This window comes from Marmota monax, unplaced genomic scaffold (assembly GCF_021218885.2).
Source record: "Marmota monax isolate L192 unplaced genomic scaffold, Marmota_monax_Labrador192_F-V1.1 WCK01_AAM20220418_F8-fsc00046, whole genome shotgun sequence".
Taxonomy (NCBI): Eukaryota; Metazoa; Chordata; class Mammalia; order Rodentia; family Sciuridae; genus Marmota; species Marmota monax.
In genome coordinates this window covers 10,912,902-10,927,283 of record NW_026692486.1, presented here as the reverse complement: position 1 = coordinate 10,927,283, position 14,382 = coordinate 10,912,902, and the positions used below count along the sequence as shown (strand labels likewise).

Here is a 14,382-nt window from a genome sequence, read left to right as displayed (position 1 = left end):
TCTTAATTGTGAAACTCATATTATTTCCTTTTCAGACTTATATAAATAATACCTATTTATTGAGGAAAATTAATGGCAAAGTAAAATAAGATAATGGATAAAATTTAAATTATCATCATTAATTTCACTACTCAGAAATTATTTCTATGCTGTTGTTAATATTTTGGTATATTTTCCTTCAATCTTTATTATAGGGTATAGAATATACATATATGTATGTATATATATGTATATATATATATATATGCAATATGTAGGTATATATGTTGTGTGTGTGTATATATATATGTATATATATACATACATATATATATATATGATTGTATATAAATTCTCAGGTCATATTTTATACTCAAAATATTTTAAGAATTTTCCCATAGTAGAAAATATCCTTCAAAATATTGTCTTTTATAGTTGCATAATATAAATGTACTATAATTTGTTTACTTAGAAATATAATACTGTGATGATCATCCTTATACATATGTTTTCATGTGAAAATCTGATTATTTCCTTAAGATATATTTCTAGAGCCAAACTCACTGAACAAAAAGTAAAACTTTTTTAAGACTCAATTCATATTGGCAAATTTCCTTCTAGTTGTACCTATTTATAGTAGTACCTGCTTTATAGTAGTAGTACCTGCTTTGCTCTCACCAACACTGGGTATTAAAATTTTAAAAAACTGTTGTTATTTGCTTATTTTTAAAATGTGGTATTTTATTCTGTTAATCTGTATTTCCTGAATTGAAGTAGTTTAATATTTTTAATGTTTGGGGTCAATCTTTTTTTTCTTTCTATGTAAGTTGAATTTTCCTTTTGCCTATTTTTCTACATTTCTATTCGTCAATTTTTTATTGATTTATAAGAAATCTTCACATATAAAAGATCATGACAGTCTATATATTTAAAAAAATGACCTCAATTCTTTGAAAATAGTCAGGGTCATGAAGTGACCAACTGTCTCAGTTTGCCTGGGACTGAGTAGAGTTCCTTGGATATGAGATTTTTCATGCTAAACAGGAAAGTTAGGCAACAAGTGATAGGTTCATTACCCTGAGGAATGGTTCCAGTTTGTATCTTAAATGAAGCAGGATACAAAGGGTGTTTCCAATAATGTACAGAGATAACTAGTGAAACTTGAATAGCTCTATAAAGAATATGTAGTATCATACCAATATTAATTTGTGATTTTTTTTAAAATAATTGAACTGTGGCTGTGTGAGAGAATATCTTGTTTTTAGAATATACAAGAGAAGGGGTGTAATAATGGGGTAAATTGACATAATATCTGCAATTTACTCTCAAATATTGGGGGAGGGAAAATACCATAAAGTCAACATGATAAAATGTCAAGATTTGGTAAATATGGAGAAAAGGCAGGTAAAAATTATTTTTACCATGTTTTGCAACTTTTTGTAGGTTTGAAATTATTTAAGACCATTTTTGGGGTGTGTGTGTGTGTGTGTGTTTGTTGAGGAGTGGTATTTGTTTGATGGTAGGGATTGAATCTTGGGCCTCATACATGGCCCCAAGTTCCTTTGGCATTGAGCAACACTATCAGCACTCGATATAAATATTTTATTAAAGGATATTAATTGTTATGTACTACAAATATTTCCCGTTTTATCCTTTGTGTCTTCATTTGTTTATATTGTGTAAGATTTTTTGTTTGTTTCTTTTATTGCTTGAAAAATTTAAATCATACTTCTTTAAAGTTTATCTCTCTGAGAGATGAATGTCCTCAACAGCAGGCATAGTTAAATTATTTTATTTTTTTGTTCCTAGCACAGTATCCCATAAATAACTTGATAAATTAGTAAATACAATCTTTTTTTTTGTCCTTTGTTTTGGTTCTTTTTTTTAGAGAGAGAGAGAGAGAGAGAGAGAGAGAGAGAGAGAGAGAGAGAGAGAAAGAATTTTTTAATATTTATTTTTTAGTTCTCGGCGGACACAACATCTTTGCTTGTATGTGGTGCTGAGGATCGAACCCGGGCCACATGCATGCCAGGCGAGTGCGCTACCGCTTGAGCCACATCCCCAGCCCTTTGTTTTGGTTCTTAAAAGGGGCTTCTTTAAAGATACATTTTTACATTATCTATCTCTAAACCTTCAGAGAATTTAATATTTTTTAGCTCATTAATGTACTGGTGATTTAGCATTCAGAATGACGTTAATGACTACTTTATTTTCCCCTTAGGATAAATGGTTTCAGCACTATCTCTAAAGCAGGTCTCTATTTTCCAGAATTTTGAAATGCTACCTTTATTAGATACTGAAACTTGACATCCTCATAATGTTCTATAACATACTATTGTATTCTATTTCAGTAACTTTTGTGTTGGAACTTTTTTCTTCAGAGAAGAAGAGTGGGAACAGGAAGGAAGGAAGGAAGGAAGAAAGGAGGGAATTAATTATTGAGAATGTAAACTTCATCCAGAGCCAGTCTGAAGTGATTTAAATCTTAATTACTAGTTTTTGTAATCTTGGGAAATTAACTTTTTATGCCTTAATTTCCTTTTGTGTATAATGAAGATAACAAATAACACATTCTTTTTTTATTGGTTGTTCAAAACATTACAATGCTCTTTGACATATCATATTTCATACATTTGATTCAAGTAGGTTATGAACTCCCATTTTTACCGCGTGTACAGATTGCAGAATCACATTGGTTACACATAGGATTTATTAAGAGATAAAATTATTATGCAGAAAAATGCTGATGCACAGAAAGCATTATGAAGTTTTTCCTATATTATTTTGAGTAGCTGTATAATTACTTAATAATACTACATGTTTCTTGTTTTATCCCCTTTAGTTCAGCACTGTTTCTGCTCACTTTCTGTAGCTTAAATTTATGTCCTGACTCTATTTTCTGTTTTGATAATTTCTTCCTTGAAAATACTGTCCACTATCAAGGCTTTACCAGTTGAGTATGATGAAGAAATACAAAATGCTAGCTTTATCCTCTGTCCTGAACTCTAGCTTCCTACTTCAACAGCTCTTTGGACAGTTCCAAAAGAATTTTCTGTCATGATCTCAAACATAATTTGTCTCAATATGAATTAGTTGTCTTTCCCTTGGACATTGGCTAATGCCATAATTTTGCTGTCATTCAAGCTTGCTATTTCATCTGTTTCCTCCCTTTCCAATCTAACTAGTTACCAAATTTTCTTGATTCATTTTAATAACTCTCTTATTCTGCTTTTTACCTGTTTCTTCCACAGCTCAAAATACACCTAACTTATATTTAAAAACGTAAGTCTTGGTATTTGATACTAATAAGTCTTCTTAAAATGGAATTTTGGAACATAATCATTTGTCAGTTTTAAAGTCTTTATTTCCTATTGCCTATAGGAGTAAATCTTAAACAGCAGCATATATACAGAAGGAAGAATTTTCAATGAATTTTGTCTACTGATTTAACTCAGTGCCCCAAAGAGTTCTTGGCACATAGTAGGAAACAAGATAAATATTTATTGGATGAATGAATGAAGCTTTATCTTGGCATTCATGGACTTCCACAGATTGCTCTCAACCTCTCTTCCAGTTCACAAACCTCTAAACTAGCTCGATGAATCTGCTCTTTTGCCCTCAAATATAACTCACATGTCTTCTTCTTGGACCATATCTCCTGTTTTTCTGAGGATGCTCTTTTTCTCATGCCCAACTTTGTAAATCCTCTTTACTTTTCATACCATACTGAGTTCTAAAGTCTCTTGTTCATCTGTTTTGATCAATTTGATCTATGCTAATCGCCATTATCATCTATGTCTTTTATTATTAAATGCACTTTATGGGTGCATTATAATTATACATAGTAGCAAGATAATTATGCTATCTTCATACATGCACATAATTTTTAAAATTTATTTTTTAGTTATATACAGCACCAGGATACACCCTGACATTATCACAAAAGCATGGAATACAACCTGCTCCTTACATTGCTTGTCTTTTTCTGGGCAAATATCTCTTCTCCCCAAATAAATGTCCTCTGTCTGGTGGTATGTGTGCCCTTTGGCATCTCTGTATCATAAGGGTTTCATTAACTCTAACTAGCAGGCATTCTCTTATACTTGAAGAAACTGAGATACATTTTAATAATCACCTCTTTTATGTAGTATTCCATTTCTCAGAATCAATACTGTGATTAGAGAAAAATATTTTTGAACCTTAAGTAACTGATAAGGGGTGAAGACACAGTTTGGATGAGTTACTTTAAATCTCCTAAATTCTCATCTGTTGTTCTTTCCATCCAGCTAAGTTAGTTGGACTAGTATACAAGAAGAAAAACAAATTGAGGAGAAATTTTTATAGTGGCAAGACCTAGGAGGTACTGCTGTAATTAAGTGATCCAAGTTAACAGCACTAGTAGCAAGACATCAACATCATATACACCCAAGATAATATCCTAAGAAGGGTACAACATCACTTCAGTGATATGAATACCCCAAATACATAAACTGAATGCAACACGCGATTACGTTATATAAATACAAATTGAGGAACCATCTACAAAATAACTGTCTTGTGCCCTTCAAAAGTCAAAGTCATGAAAAGACAAAAGAAAACAGGACTATCCCAGTTGGGAGGAGACTGAGGAGAAATAACAATTTAATTAATCATTGTGCTAATTAATTAACTAGAATGTAGGATCCTGGGCCAAAGGACATTCCTGTACAAACTGACAACATTTGAATAAGATCTATAAATAGTTACTAGTATTGTACTGGTGTGAACTGCCTTGAATATGATCATGGTTGTTTGGTTATATAGGATGTTAATTAGCATAGGCTGGGTAAAGGGTATACAGGAACTCTATACTATTTTTACAACTTTTTAAATGTAAACTTACTTCAAGACAAAAAGTTGAAAAATTGAGGGAGGGGAAGATAAATTCTATAGTTTTGGAGTGAAAATATTAACAAACTTTAGAATCACATCAATCATTTTCATTCATCAATTTGGTCACTTATTTTCACAGTATGTTTGTAATCTGGGAACTCTTTTTGTATATGGGAGGGCTATTGTGTACATACACAGGATAACAAGAAAAACAGAGGAACGATACTAATATACAGCAATCACACGTTCAACGGAGGCACCACATCATATTTTACGTGCTAAAAATATAACAAAGAGTATAGGAATAGATACCAGACTTCTTGCAGTTTCCAGTCTTGTTCATAAGGAAGATAAAATTAGAACTTTCAGGGTTTTGTGTTTGTTTGTTTTTGGAAAAATAAGAAAGTGAACTTTCCAGTATGATAGAGACTTGTGTTAAAGAAATTGTGACAAAAATTGGAGAAGTTATTCAAATGGGTAAGACTGTGTGTTAGCATGCTCTTGCATAACTGCGGAGCTTTAAGCTACACCTACAGAAGCCTGTAAAAGGTAGGGAGAAGGCGGAAAGGTGGCTTGCAAGAGAGAAAAGTCATTAGAAGTAGTGGAACAGACTTAAAGGAAAGAGTGAAGGGGAAGGAAGGTAGCTATGAGAACCATTACAATTAGGTAAAAAGACGCCTGCAAAGAAAGCAAGGTCAGTGAGGACTCCCCTCAACTAAGAAGGATTTCAGAAGATGAGTGAAGATAGTAAGAAGACTAGAGATGGTAGAGGTTCAAGAGCAAAACATGAAATCGGGATTGCAGTAAATGGGAATGGTACATGGATACTGCAAGGAAGGAAGGATCCTAGTCACTTGTAAGTGGGAAGGGAGAACGTGCGGGCGGTGCCCAGGGGGCGGCGTGCGCGCCCAGGGTGCGGCAGGCCCAGCCAGACCCCGCAGGACTGGCTGACAGGGGCGCTGGAGCCCGGCGCTGGGTGGGGGAAGGTTGCGGGACAGAGGGGGAGGTGTGCGCTGTGTTTGGTGATGTCATTGCAAGTCAGAGAGCGGTGAAATTTAACACCAGCCGGATTTGCCTGGTTCCTCTTCTTCCAGGCGAAGCAGCCGGCGGCAGTCAACGCCGAGCGCCTGCAGTTGCCACCGGCCCTCTCGCACCGACTTGATTTCCGAAGTGGGTGTGTGTGCTTGTTTGACAAATGTTCGGGCGCGGGCTGTTTCCAAGGACTTCCCCCCACCCCCACCCCTCATCTCCTTTCCTCCCCCTCCTCTTTCTCCTCCCAGGCCCAAAGCAGAGGACTCCACTGGAGTCACAGAGTCGCCTTTGAACCGCAAGTGAACTCGAGGGCTGCACTCGCAGCTGAACTCCTGCTGCTGCCGGCGCCCCGCTGCCTCCCTGTTGAAGTCTCCCTCCTCGCCCGCCCTCCCAGGGGAACACAACCCTGGCTCGTCCCACACTGAGCTAGGCAGCAGGAAGCCTATCTGTCCTCCCCCTTCGGGTGCTATTTCCTACCCCCACACCACCTCATCTCCTCTCTTTCTTTTTACCCCCTCGTTGCGGGTTAGGAGCATGGTTTTCACGTGATTTCCCCCCCTTTTTCATGGACAGTACCTGCACCCTTAGCAGTTCGGAGTTGGCTTCTGTTTTCCGTTAGCATTTTGCTGCACGGACAAATGCATACAAATGCATTTAGGAGCCCACAGGACAAGGCGTGGAAAAGTCTCCCCCACCGCAAAAACGTAAGTAGCCCACCCGCCCGGGTAGGGGTTAGACCAACCCTTCACTCCACCCCCCTGGATCTACCGCGAGGGCTGGAGATCTGTGGCCCCAATCCTTGGCACTTTCTGGCACTGGGAGCGGGCGAGCAGCCGTGGCATCCTCCCCTTGTCTTCTCAATTTGTAAAATACCGTGTTTGAAAGGAAGCCTCGTGCCAGCGGGTCTCAGGCAGTTTATGCTTAAAGTTATCCTGTGGCTCGGGAGGAAAAACTAACTGGCTCGCGTCCCGATGTCTTCAGCCGCTTCTCCCGCCGCTCAGAGCTGGGCTCCCACGCCCGCCTGGGCTCTTGCTTCCACCGCCCTCTCCCTCCTTCCCTTCCCCTCCTGCAGGGCCCAGGCTGAAGTCCGCGGTGCTTCTCAGGGTGTCCAGGATGGCATTGCTAGGACACCAGCAGTCCCCTGAGCTCGATGCACGCAGCCTGGACCACTGGGCCGAGCGCCTGCAGTTGCGTGGTAGGGTTACCAGGTGGAGGTGTGGGGGTGTGCCTGCAGAACCTTGGGCATCCGGACGCTGTTCTTCCCACGGGTTCAAAGGCAATCGCCTCTTGTTAGAAGGCCAACAAAAGTGCTGCCCATTTGGAGCTGAGGCTGTGCCCTGATCATTGGCCTGTCAGTGGGGAAGTGCTTCTCCCCACTGGGACCAGGGGGGTGGGCAGGACGCGGGGGAGGAGCTGATCTTACCGCGGAGGGTTTGGGCGGGTCTTGACCCACACCCACGTCCTCTTTGGGCGCAGTACCTGTTCACACCCCCTCACTGGGAAAAGAGGGAGGATGGGGTTATTCGGTCTTTTGACTGCCCTGCTCCCTGGAGGGCAGTGGGTTACACACATTTGCTTCTGGCCTCCAGAAGCAAAAGGCACGAACACAGCTGTGATGATTTTCTGTGGAGAGATTGCCCCTCGGGAGAGTAGGTGGGAGAACAGGGGGCAGAACTGCCCGAGTCAGCTGAGGGCAGGCGGAGGCGGGGTGTGGAGAAAGACCGCCTTGTGGCAGTGTTTGTATGCACATGTGCTTCCCAGCCGCGTGCAGCCCAGCATGGCTAGGGCTTGCGAGCTTTTCTGCTAAGATCCTTGGAAGTTTCCCTGATGCTGACTAAGAGGCACCTTCCTGCGCACCCCTATCTGGAGGAAACAGAGGAAAGCTCGCAACTTTTGAAACACTAGGTGTGCGGAGCGGTGCTGGGGGCCTGGAAGACCCGGGGGCCAGAAGCTCAGCGGGCCCTCTTTCCAGAGGGGCTCACACAGGCTGCTTGGAATTCCTAGGCAGAAGAACTACTTTTCTAGATAAACCTCAGTGTGGACAGTCTGGGAGAGGGAGACAGGAATAGGGATGAGAAGGATGCTCATCTCATCCTGAGATTCTGGGCACATCTTTCCGCAGATCCCTAGCGGGTACAAAGAGGCTAGAAAGCTCAGCCACCAGGAAAAGCTGGTATGGCCCTTCACCTCCTGTCCAGCAGCAGCTTCCACGTGCTTCTCCCACTGACCTCTCCAGCGGTGAGGGCTTTCCCAGTTCCTCTGCTTCAGGCCCACGTTGCTGACTAAAACTCCCTTTGGTAGTTGTGACAGACTTCATGGATTACAGCAGATCTTCTGCTCCTGGCCTCTGTCTTGTCTGGTTTACACTTCCCTTCCAGACGCTCCCAGAAAAGGCCCTGCATAAATTCTTGGGCAGTTTGGGGTTTTAAATTGGGTCCAGATGATTGAGGAGTGGGTTGGGGGGGGGGGGAGGTAGCGGGAAGTAGAGAAACCAAAGAATGGATAATACTGGAGGAGCCTCTGAGGAAAAATTACACCACGTGGATGGGAAAAGAACTTGTGGAGTAGTGTCAGCATGGGTAGCAGCTCCTGGGCAAAGGTGCTGATTTCACTGATTTCTTGGAAGATCTTCTGGCCAGGGTCTTGCAACTCTTGGATATCTGCTGACATCCAACTTGTTCCATTATAGGAGCCAGTGGGGATGGGCTGCAGAGAATTAAGGGCAATTCAAAAACGACATCAGATTGCAGAACCTCACAGCTGCAACCACACACATGCAAAGCATGGAGAGGGTAGTTAATGGTTGCACCAAGAAATTGTTTCTAAAGGAAAAAAAAATCCCATTTTCATACAGAATTTGGAGTTCTTGAATTTGAAAAAAGGCCACCAATCCTTGGGAAAGGAGGAGGGACTTGGTAGAAGCAGCTGATTAGCTGATGATAATGTTAGGCCACTGGATTAAACCTTGGAGTCCCTAATGAAACCCCTGAGGTTTTCATTTTCCACCATCTTTTTGTGGTGACATTTTGGAGAAGCAGGAGCAGCTTTTTTAAATCATAGTTCTGATTAGTCACCCAAAAACATTTATAGTTTTAAAACTGGATCCTTTCAGACATTTTCTTTCACAGGGCTGCTTTTAGATGTGACTTTGTGGAATTAATAAAAGAAAGCTAAAACCTCAAAGTGTTTGATATACTGATTTAACATATTAAATCTTCCAGGCAGACTATTAGGGTAATTAAGGGTTTCTATAACCAAAAAGGAAAACAAAAAACAAAACAAAACAAAAATAGCAAAAAATGTTTGGTTGTAAAGGTCTTGCAATTTGGCATTAAATTCTATTTTTTTAAGTTGCTTAGAAGGACTCAAGTATAAGTAGTTCTTAAAATTTTACAGGATTCCAGTGTGTAGCCAATATCAAGGAGAGAAAATATAATTTATGGAAAGTAAGTTTGAGTGTTATTTAGACATTCTGCTTGGTAATCTGTGAAGTTGCAAGAGAAAAATAAATTTTATTAGAGGAATTAGAATAGCTGTGCTAGTTTCCTTGCATGGCTTGCAACTATGACTTATTTCAGAAATCGTAACTCTGAGAGCTGAAATAAGGACCATTTCATTTTCATTCTTTTAAAAGCCTAACATAATTCTCATTTATTCATTCAACAAATGTTTACTGAGCTCCAATGATGTTCCCAGTATGATTCTAAGCAACAGGGATATAATGATCGAGCAAGATAGTGACATAATTGCTGTCCTTCCAATGTGCCCAGTCTAATACAGGTCATAGTAAATGAAACAACCAAGTATAACAAATGAGATAAGGGTATATACTGGGTTGTTATCTAACAGTCCTGGCATGTATGAAGGGCTAGAAGGATAATGATGGAAGAAAAGTGAACCAAAGGAAACAAAGTCTAGACTGAAACCTAATTAGAAAGGACATGGAATTTTCCAAACAGATTCTGGAACATTAAAAGGCTCATTGGTGAGAGGACAGTGCACTTGAGGGCCTGAAAGAAATAAACTTGTTTAAAGCATACATCTAAGGAAGAAGTGGCTTGACCTGGACTACAAAAAGAGACCAGAGAGCAAAAGGTCTTTAAATTATGAACTTTCTTAGCTAAACAAATAAATGGTAGAAGAACTGGCTTTTCTTGATCCTAGGATCAATATATAGATGTTAGAGAAGTTATATATTTGTCAAGACTCAAGACCACTTGATAGTCTTATTGACTGAAGGTTGATTGTTTCTCTCATTCATCTAATTAATTTTTTAATATAACACTAGCATCTGCCAGAAACTTTGCTAGAATAGGCAAGGATCAGTTTAATAATCTCTGTGGTGTTACTACAACAGACTAGTTGTATTTTTCTTCCCTCCTATTGAGTGGACTCTAGGCTCTATGATTACTTGAAGTCCTTAATCATTTATCTTCTTTATACTTCATGAATTGCTTAAACACTTGGAATTTAACCAAAAGCTCTATTATGCTTCACACAGGATTAGTTATGTAAGTACTACCTATTGAGTTGAATTGATAGTCTGAGAAATTCATTGTGTATGATGTTAGTGACAATGCTTAAAATCCTGAATCATTCAAGTTTATCCCTATTGCTATGATGAGAACTTTCTTCCTGGTTATATTGGGACCTGGGTCTTAGTTGTTAGTAAAAACCAGAGTCTGTAAAGTTGTCACAGATTTGAAAAGTTTTTGGCATGTAAAACCTAGTGTGATAGAAATTGTTGAAATTATCATTGCATGTCACATATGTATGTTTCTCAGATTAGTTCCCCCTTTTCAATTTATTTAAAACCATCAATTCATTTAAAAAGTTCTGTAGGACTGGGGTTGTGACTCAGTGGTAGAGTGCTTGCATAGCATGTGTGAGGCATTGGGTTTGATTTTCAGCACAGCACATAAATAAATAAATAGATAAATAAAATAAAGGTCCAAGGACAACTAAAAAATACTTTAAAAGTTCCCTATACACAAGATTTTACAAGTCTTTCTTCTTATTATAAATTGAATCTATATAGGAACGAGTATCTGTACTCTACTCATAATTCTTAAGAATCTCATGGGTACCCTAAACTAGAAGATGCTTGGCATTCCTCTAAAGTAACTGGGACCCTTTGGATAAAAAGCAAATTGAATAGCTCTTTGAGAGTCATCTAGGGAAGATGCTTGGGAATGATATTTTGTCACTTTAATGTTTTAAGTGTGATATCTATCTATCTATCTATTTTATCAGGCAGGGATATATATATATATATATATATATATATATATATATATATATATCCCTGCCTGATCTCCTTTAGGCCTTCACCATTATTTTTCTGGTTATGTTTGGAAAGTGGCTGATATCAAACTGAAAATGTGGCTAGCAGTCAGATGATGCAAAGTGTTTCATATTTGTTAGGTATCCTCAGATATCAATATCATCATATCATCGCTTATATTTTTTGAAACTTAAAGACTCATTACCATGTTGCTGACTTCTTTTAGACTTGTCCCATCTTGTTCAATGTCCAAGTATATTTATATCTGTTATGTACAGAAGTCATTTCAATTTTGTGCAATGGTCTTCAACCTTGTCTGTACATTGGAATCATCTGGTATTTAAAATGAGTGTACCATAGACATATTAAAACTAATATCTCTGTGAAGGGGAGAGAAGGACTCAAGTATAAGTAGTTCTTAAAATTTTACAGAATTCCAGTGTGCAGCCAATGTCAAAAAAAGGTCCAAAACAGGGGAGCCTTTTATCATCTCTTAAATTTATCATCTTCAGAATGTGGCTCTCCAAACAGCAGCAGCAGCATCACCTGGGAACTTGTTATAAATGCAGACTCTTGAGCCTCACCAAAACCTACTGAGCCAGAAACTCTGGGGGCGAGGTCCAGCAATTTTTGAAAGTTCTTGAGGTGATTCTGATGTACAAGTATGAAACTGCTATTCTAATACAGTAGAAAAGGATTTGAAAGGATCAAATAATATTTGTGTCATGTCATAAAATCAGATATATGTGATCTAAGCAAACTAATGTATATTTAAATGTATACTAATTGGAAAATAAACAGTTAATGTTCTAAATTTTTGTTACATAATCTGTAACAAAAGATTGTTAGAATCTGTAGAATCATGTAGTTAGAATATATGCATCCTGAAGACTCACCCCCAACTTTTGAGTCAACTATTTTCATCAGGGCAGAATCTGCATTTCTCCCAAGCACCTCAGGTGGACTAACATTTGGGAACTATTGATTTAGATGGAATGCTACCATATGTGGGATTTTTTAAGATATAGAGTCTAACTATTTGCCCATATCAGTTGAAATTTCTGTAATGATTCAATTGATTAATTTATAGAGTTAGTGATAGCTGTTGAATGCTCTTTCAAAATCTCGACTTATATGTTCACTTTAAAATACAAAAATGGAAAGTACCATTTTAATACAAATGAAATTGGGTTCTATAATATAAAGAATATAATTTTATATTGTTAGCTAAACTTTGTAAAAAGATTATCTTTCCTACAGTAAGATAAAGGCATACACTTATACTAATTGACAAAGATAAAAAAAAAAAACTTTATTGACAATAAACAGAAAAATACCCCAGACCTTAATACAAAAGACATACAATTTCCCTGGGACTCTGCAATTGATTCTTGAAGACTAACATTACACAAATGTCATTTGAAGAGTCATTGAATTAGAATACAAGAAATAATCAAAGTCCGTATTAGCAAGACTTAGTTAATGAAGTATTGTCTTCAGCATGCTTATCATCATTTTCCAAAATTATCTCTGTGGTTTTTATTTGGGAGGTAGATTTGGGAAGTTGTGAAGAATATTCAACAAAATCTATCTAAAGTTTTATTATACTAAAAAATCACAAAGCATTTTTTGCTTAAATAGCTAATCAGTATGAATAAACATTTTTATTTGTAGTAATTGGTGGATATTCCACTCACGATTACTCATCAAAATGCTCAACATTGACATCTATAGGCCATTGCTATTTTCAAAACCAAAGAACCAAGAATTAAATGATATCCAAATGGCTTTCACATCTGAACAATCTTTTATACAGATAAATAGCTCTTTCCATCAACTTACAATCATGATGGTTAAGTGTATAAATTTCTGTTTCTTTGTATGAAATTACATGTGTAGTAATTTGACATGTTAATAATAACAATCATGTCACCTTACTAATTCACATTTATTCAGTACTTTGTACTGGTGCCAGGTACTGTTTTATGTGCTTTACATGAACTTTTTCAATTAGTCATTTTTTTCCTAATTTTTTTTGTAGATGGACAGAATGACTTTATTTTATTTGTTTATTTTTATGTAATGCTGAGAATCGAACCCAGTGCCTCATGCAATGCTAGGCAAACGCTCTGCCGCTGAGCTAAAGCCCCAGCCCTCAACTAGTTCTTTTAATAAACCTCATGAATTAGGTTTAACACATGAAAAATCTAAGGCATAGAATGATAAAAAAAATTTTCCCAAGTTACATAATAAATGGTAAAACTGCAATTTTAATTCAGAGAATTTACTCTTAACCATGCTAATTAAAATAAAGTTTAATTATTAATCTTTCATTAGAGTTCATTTTGGATTTTATATGGTTTATAAGTTGTAGATGTCCAACAATTGTTTTTTCCATTTTCATAGGAAACTACTTCTTCATTTTATTGGGCTATGTGTAGCTTGGATTACTGTTCATGCTCACGAGCAAGGTAAGAAAATTGCCCTATTAATTATTTGTTTGCAAAAATTTTGCTTCCAGACAGCAAAAGCACATGACTTTTAAGTTATCATAACCTTAAGGTCAATATTAAACAATAAAAATGTCTTTGCCCAGTATAATGAGAATGTAAGGGTGAAGAAATCAATTTTGGGGAGAAATATGACCTTTAAGAAATTACTCAGACCTTCCATCTGTGAAATTGCTTACATTTTTAAGCAAACTCCATAAAAGAGAAGTTTTGTACAGTAAAAAGGCTTTGCTTGTGACTTCATTTTAAGTGGGAGTTCTTGGGGGTGGCAAACTGTGACTGAATTACCTTTGCACTTCTTGAAACAACACAAGCATATAATAAATGTTCCCTCTAGATTAGCATCATTGAGAAACAATGAAATTTACATATTAGTGGGCTTAGAGTTTTATTTAACTCAAATGGAGATTTACAAAATAGTTTTGTGTTTTGTTTTGTTTTTGCCTGCTAGCTTGTTGCTCTGGTAAAATGATGACAGGGTTTCAGGAATTTATGTATGTCCTAATTCATTCACTTATTAAACAACTTTTGAAATATCTGTTTTCTGATTAAAAACTTAATTGCTAATGATTGAAATATAAATATAATAACATCTCTAGTCTCAAAGTGAAAAAAGTGGCTTTGGTAAAGGTTAAAAAAATAGCAAAGTCAAAGAAAAATTCCTGAACTATGCTGGACTTAAACATTATCATTGTGGTCCTAATT

At 37.4% G+C, this 14,382-nt stretch overlaps 1 protein-coding gene across 1 annotated transcript in view; it reads left to right on the top strand.

Annotated features, from left to right (window-relative positions):
- Positions 1 to 5,420: 5,420 nt before the first annotated feature.
- Positions 5,421 to 14,382, top strand: part of Col24a1 (collagen type XXIV alpha 1 chain) — a 393,162-nt gene continuing 384,200 nt past the window's right edge. The window contains exons 1-3 of the mRNA XM_046443140.2: positions 5,421 to 5,707; positions 6,132 to 6,587; positions 13,574 to 13,638. Coding sequence (XP_046299096.1) covers positions 6,532 to 6,587; positions 13,574 to 13,638 — 121 coding nt within the window. The 5' untranslated portion in view covers positions 5,421 to 5,707; positions 6,132 to 6,531. The remainder of the gene's footprint in view (positions 5,708 to 6,131; positions 6,588 to 13,573; positions 13,639 to 14,382) is intronic.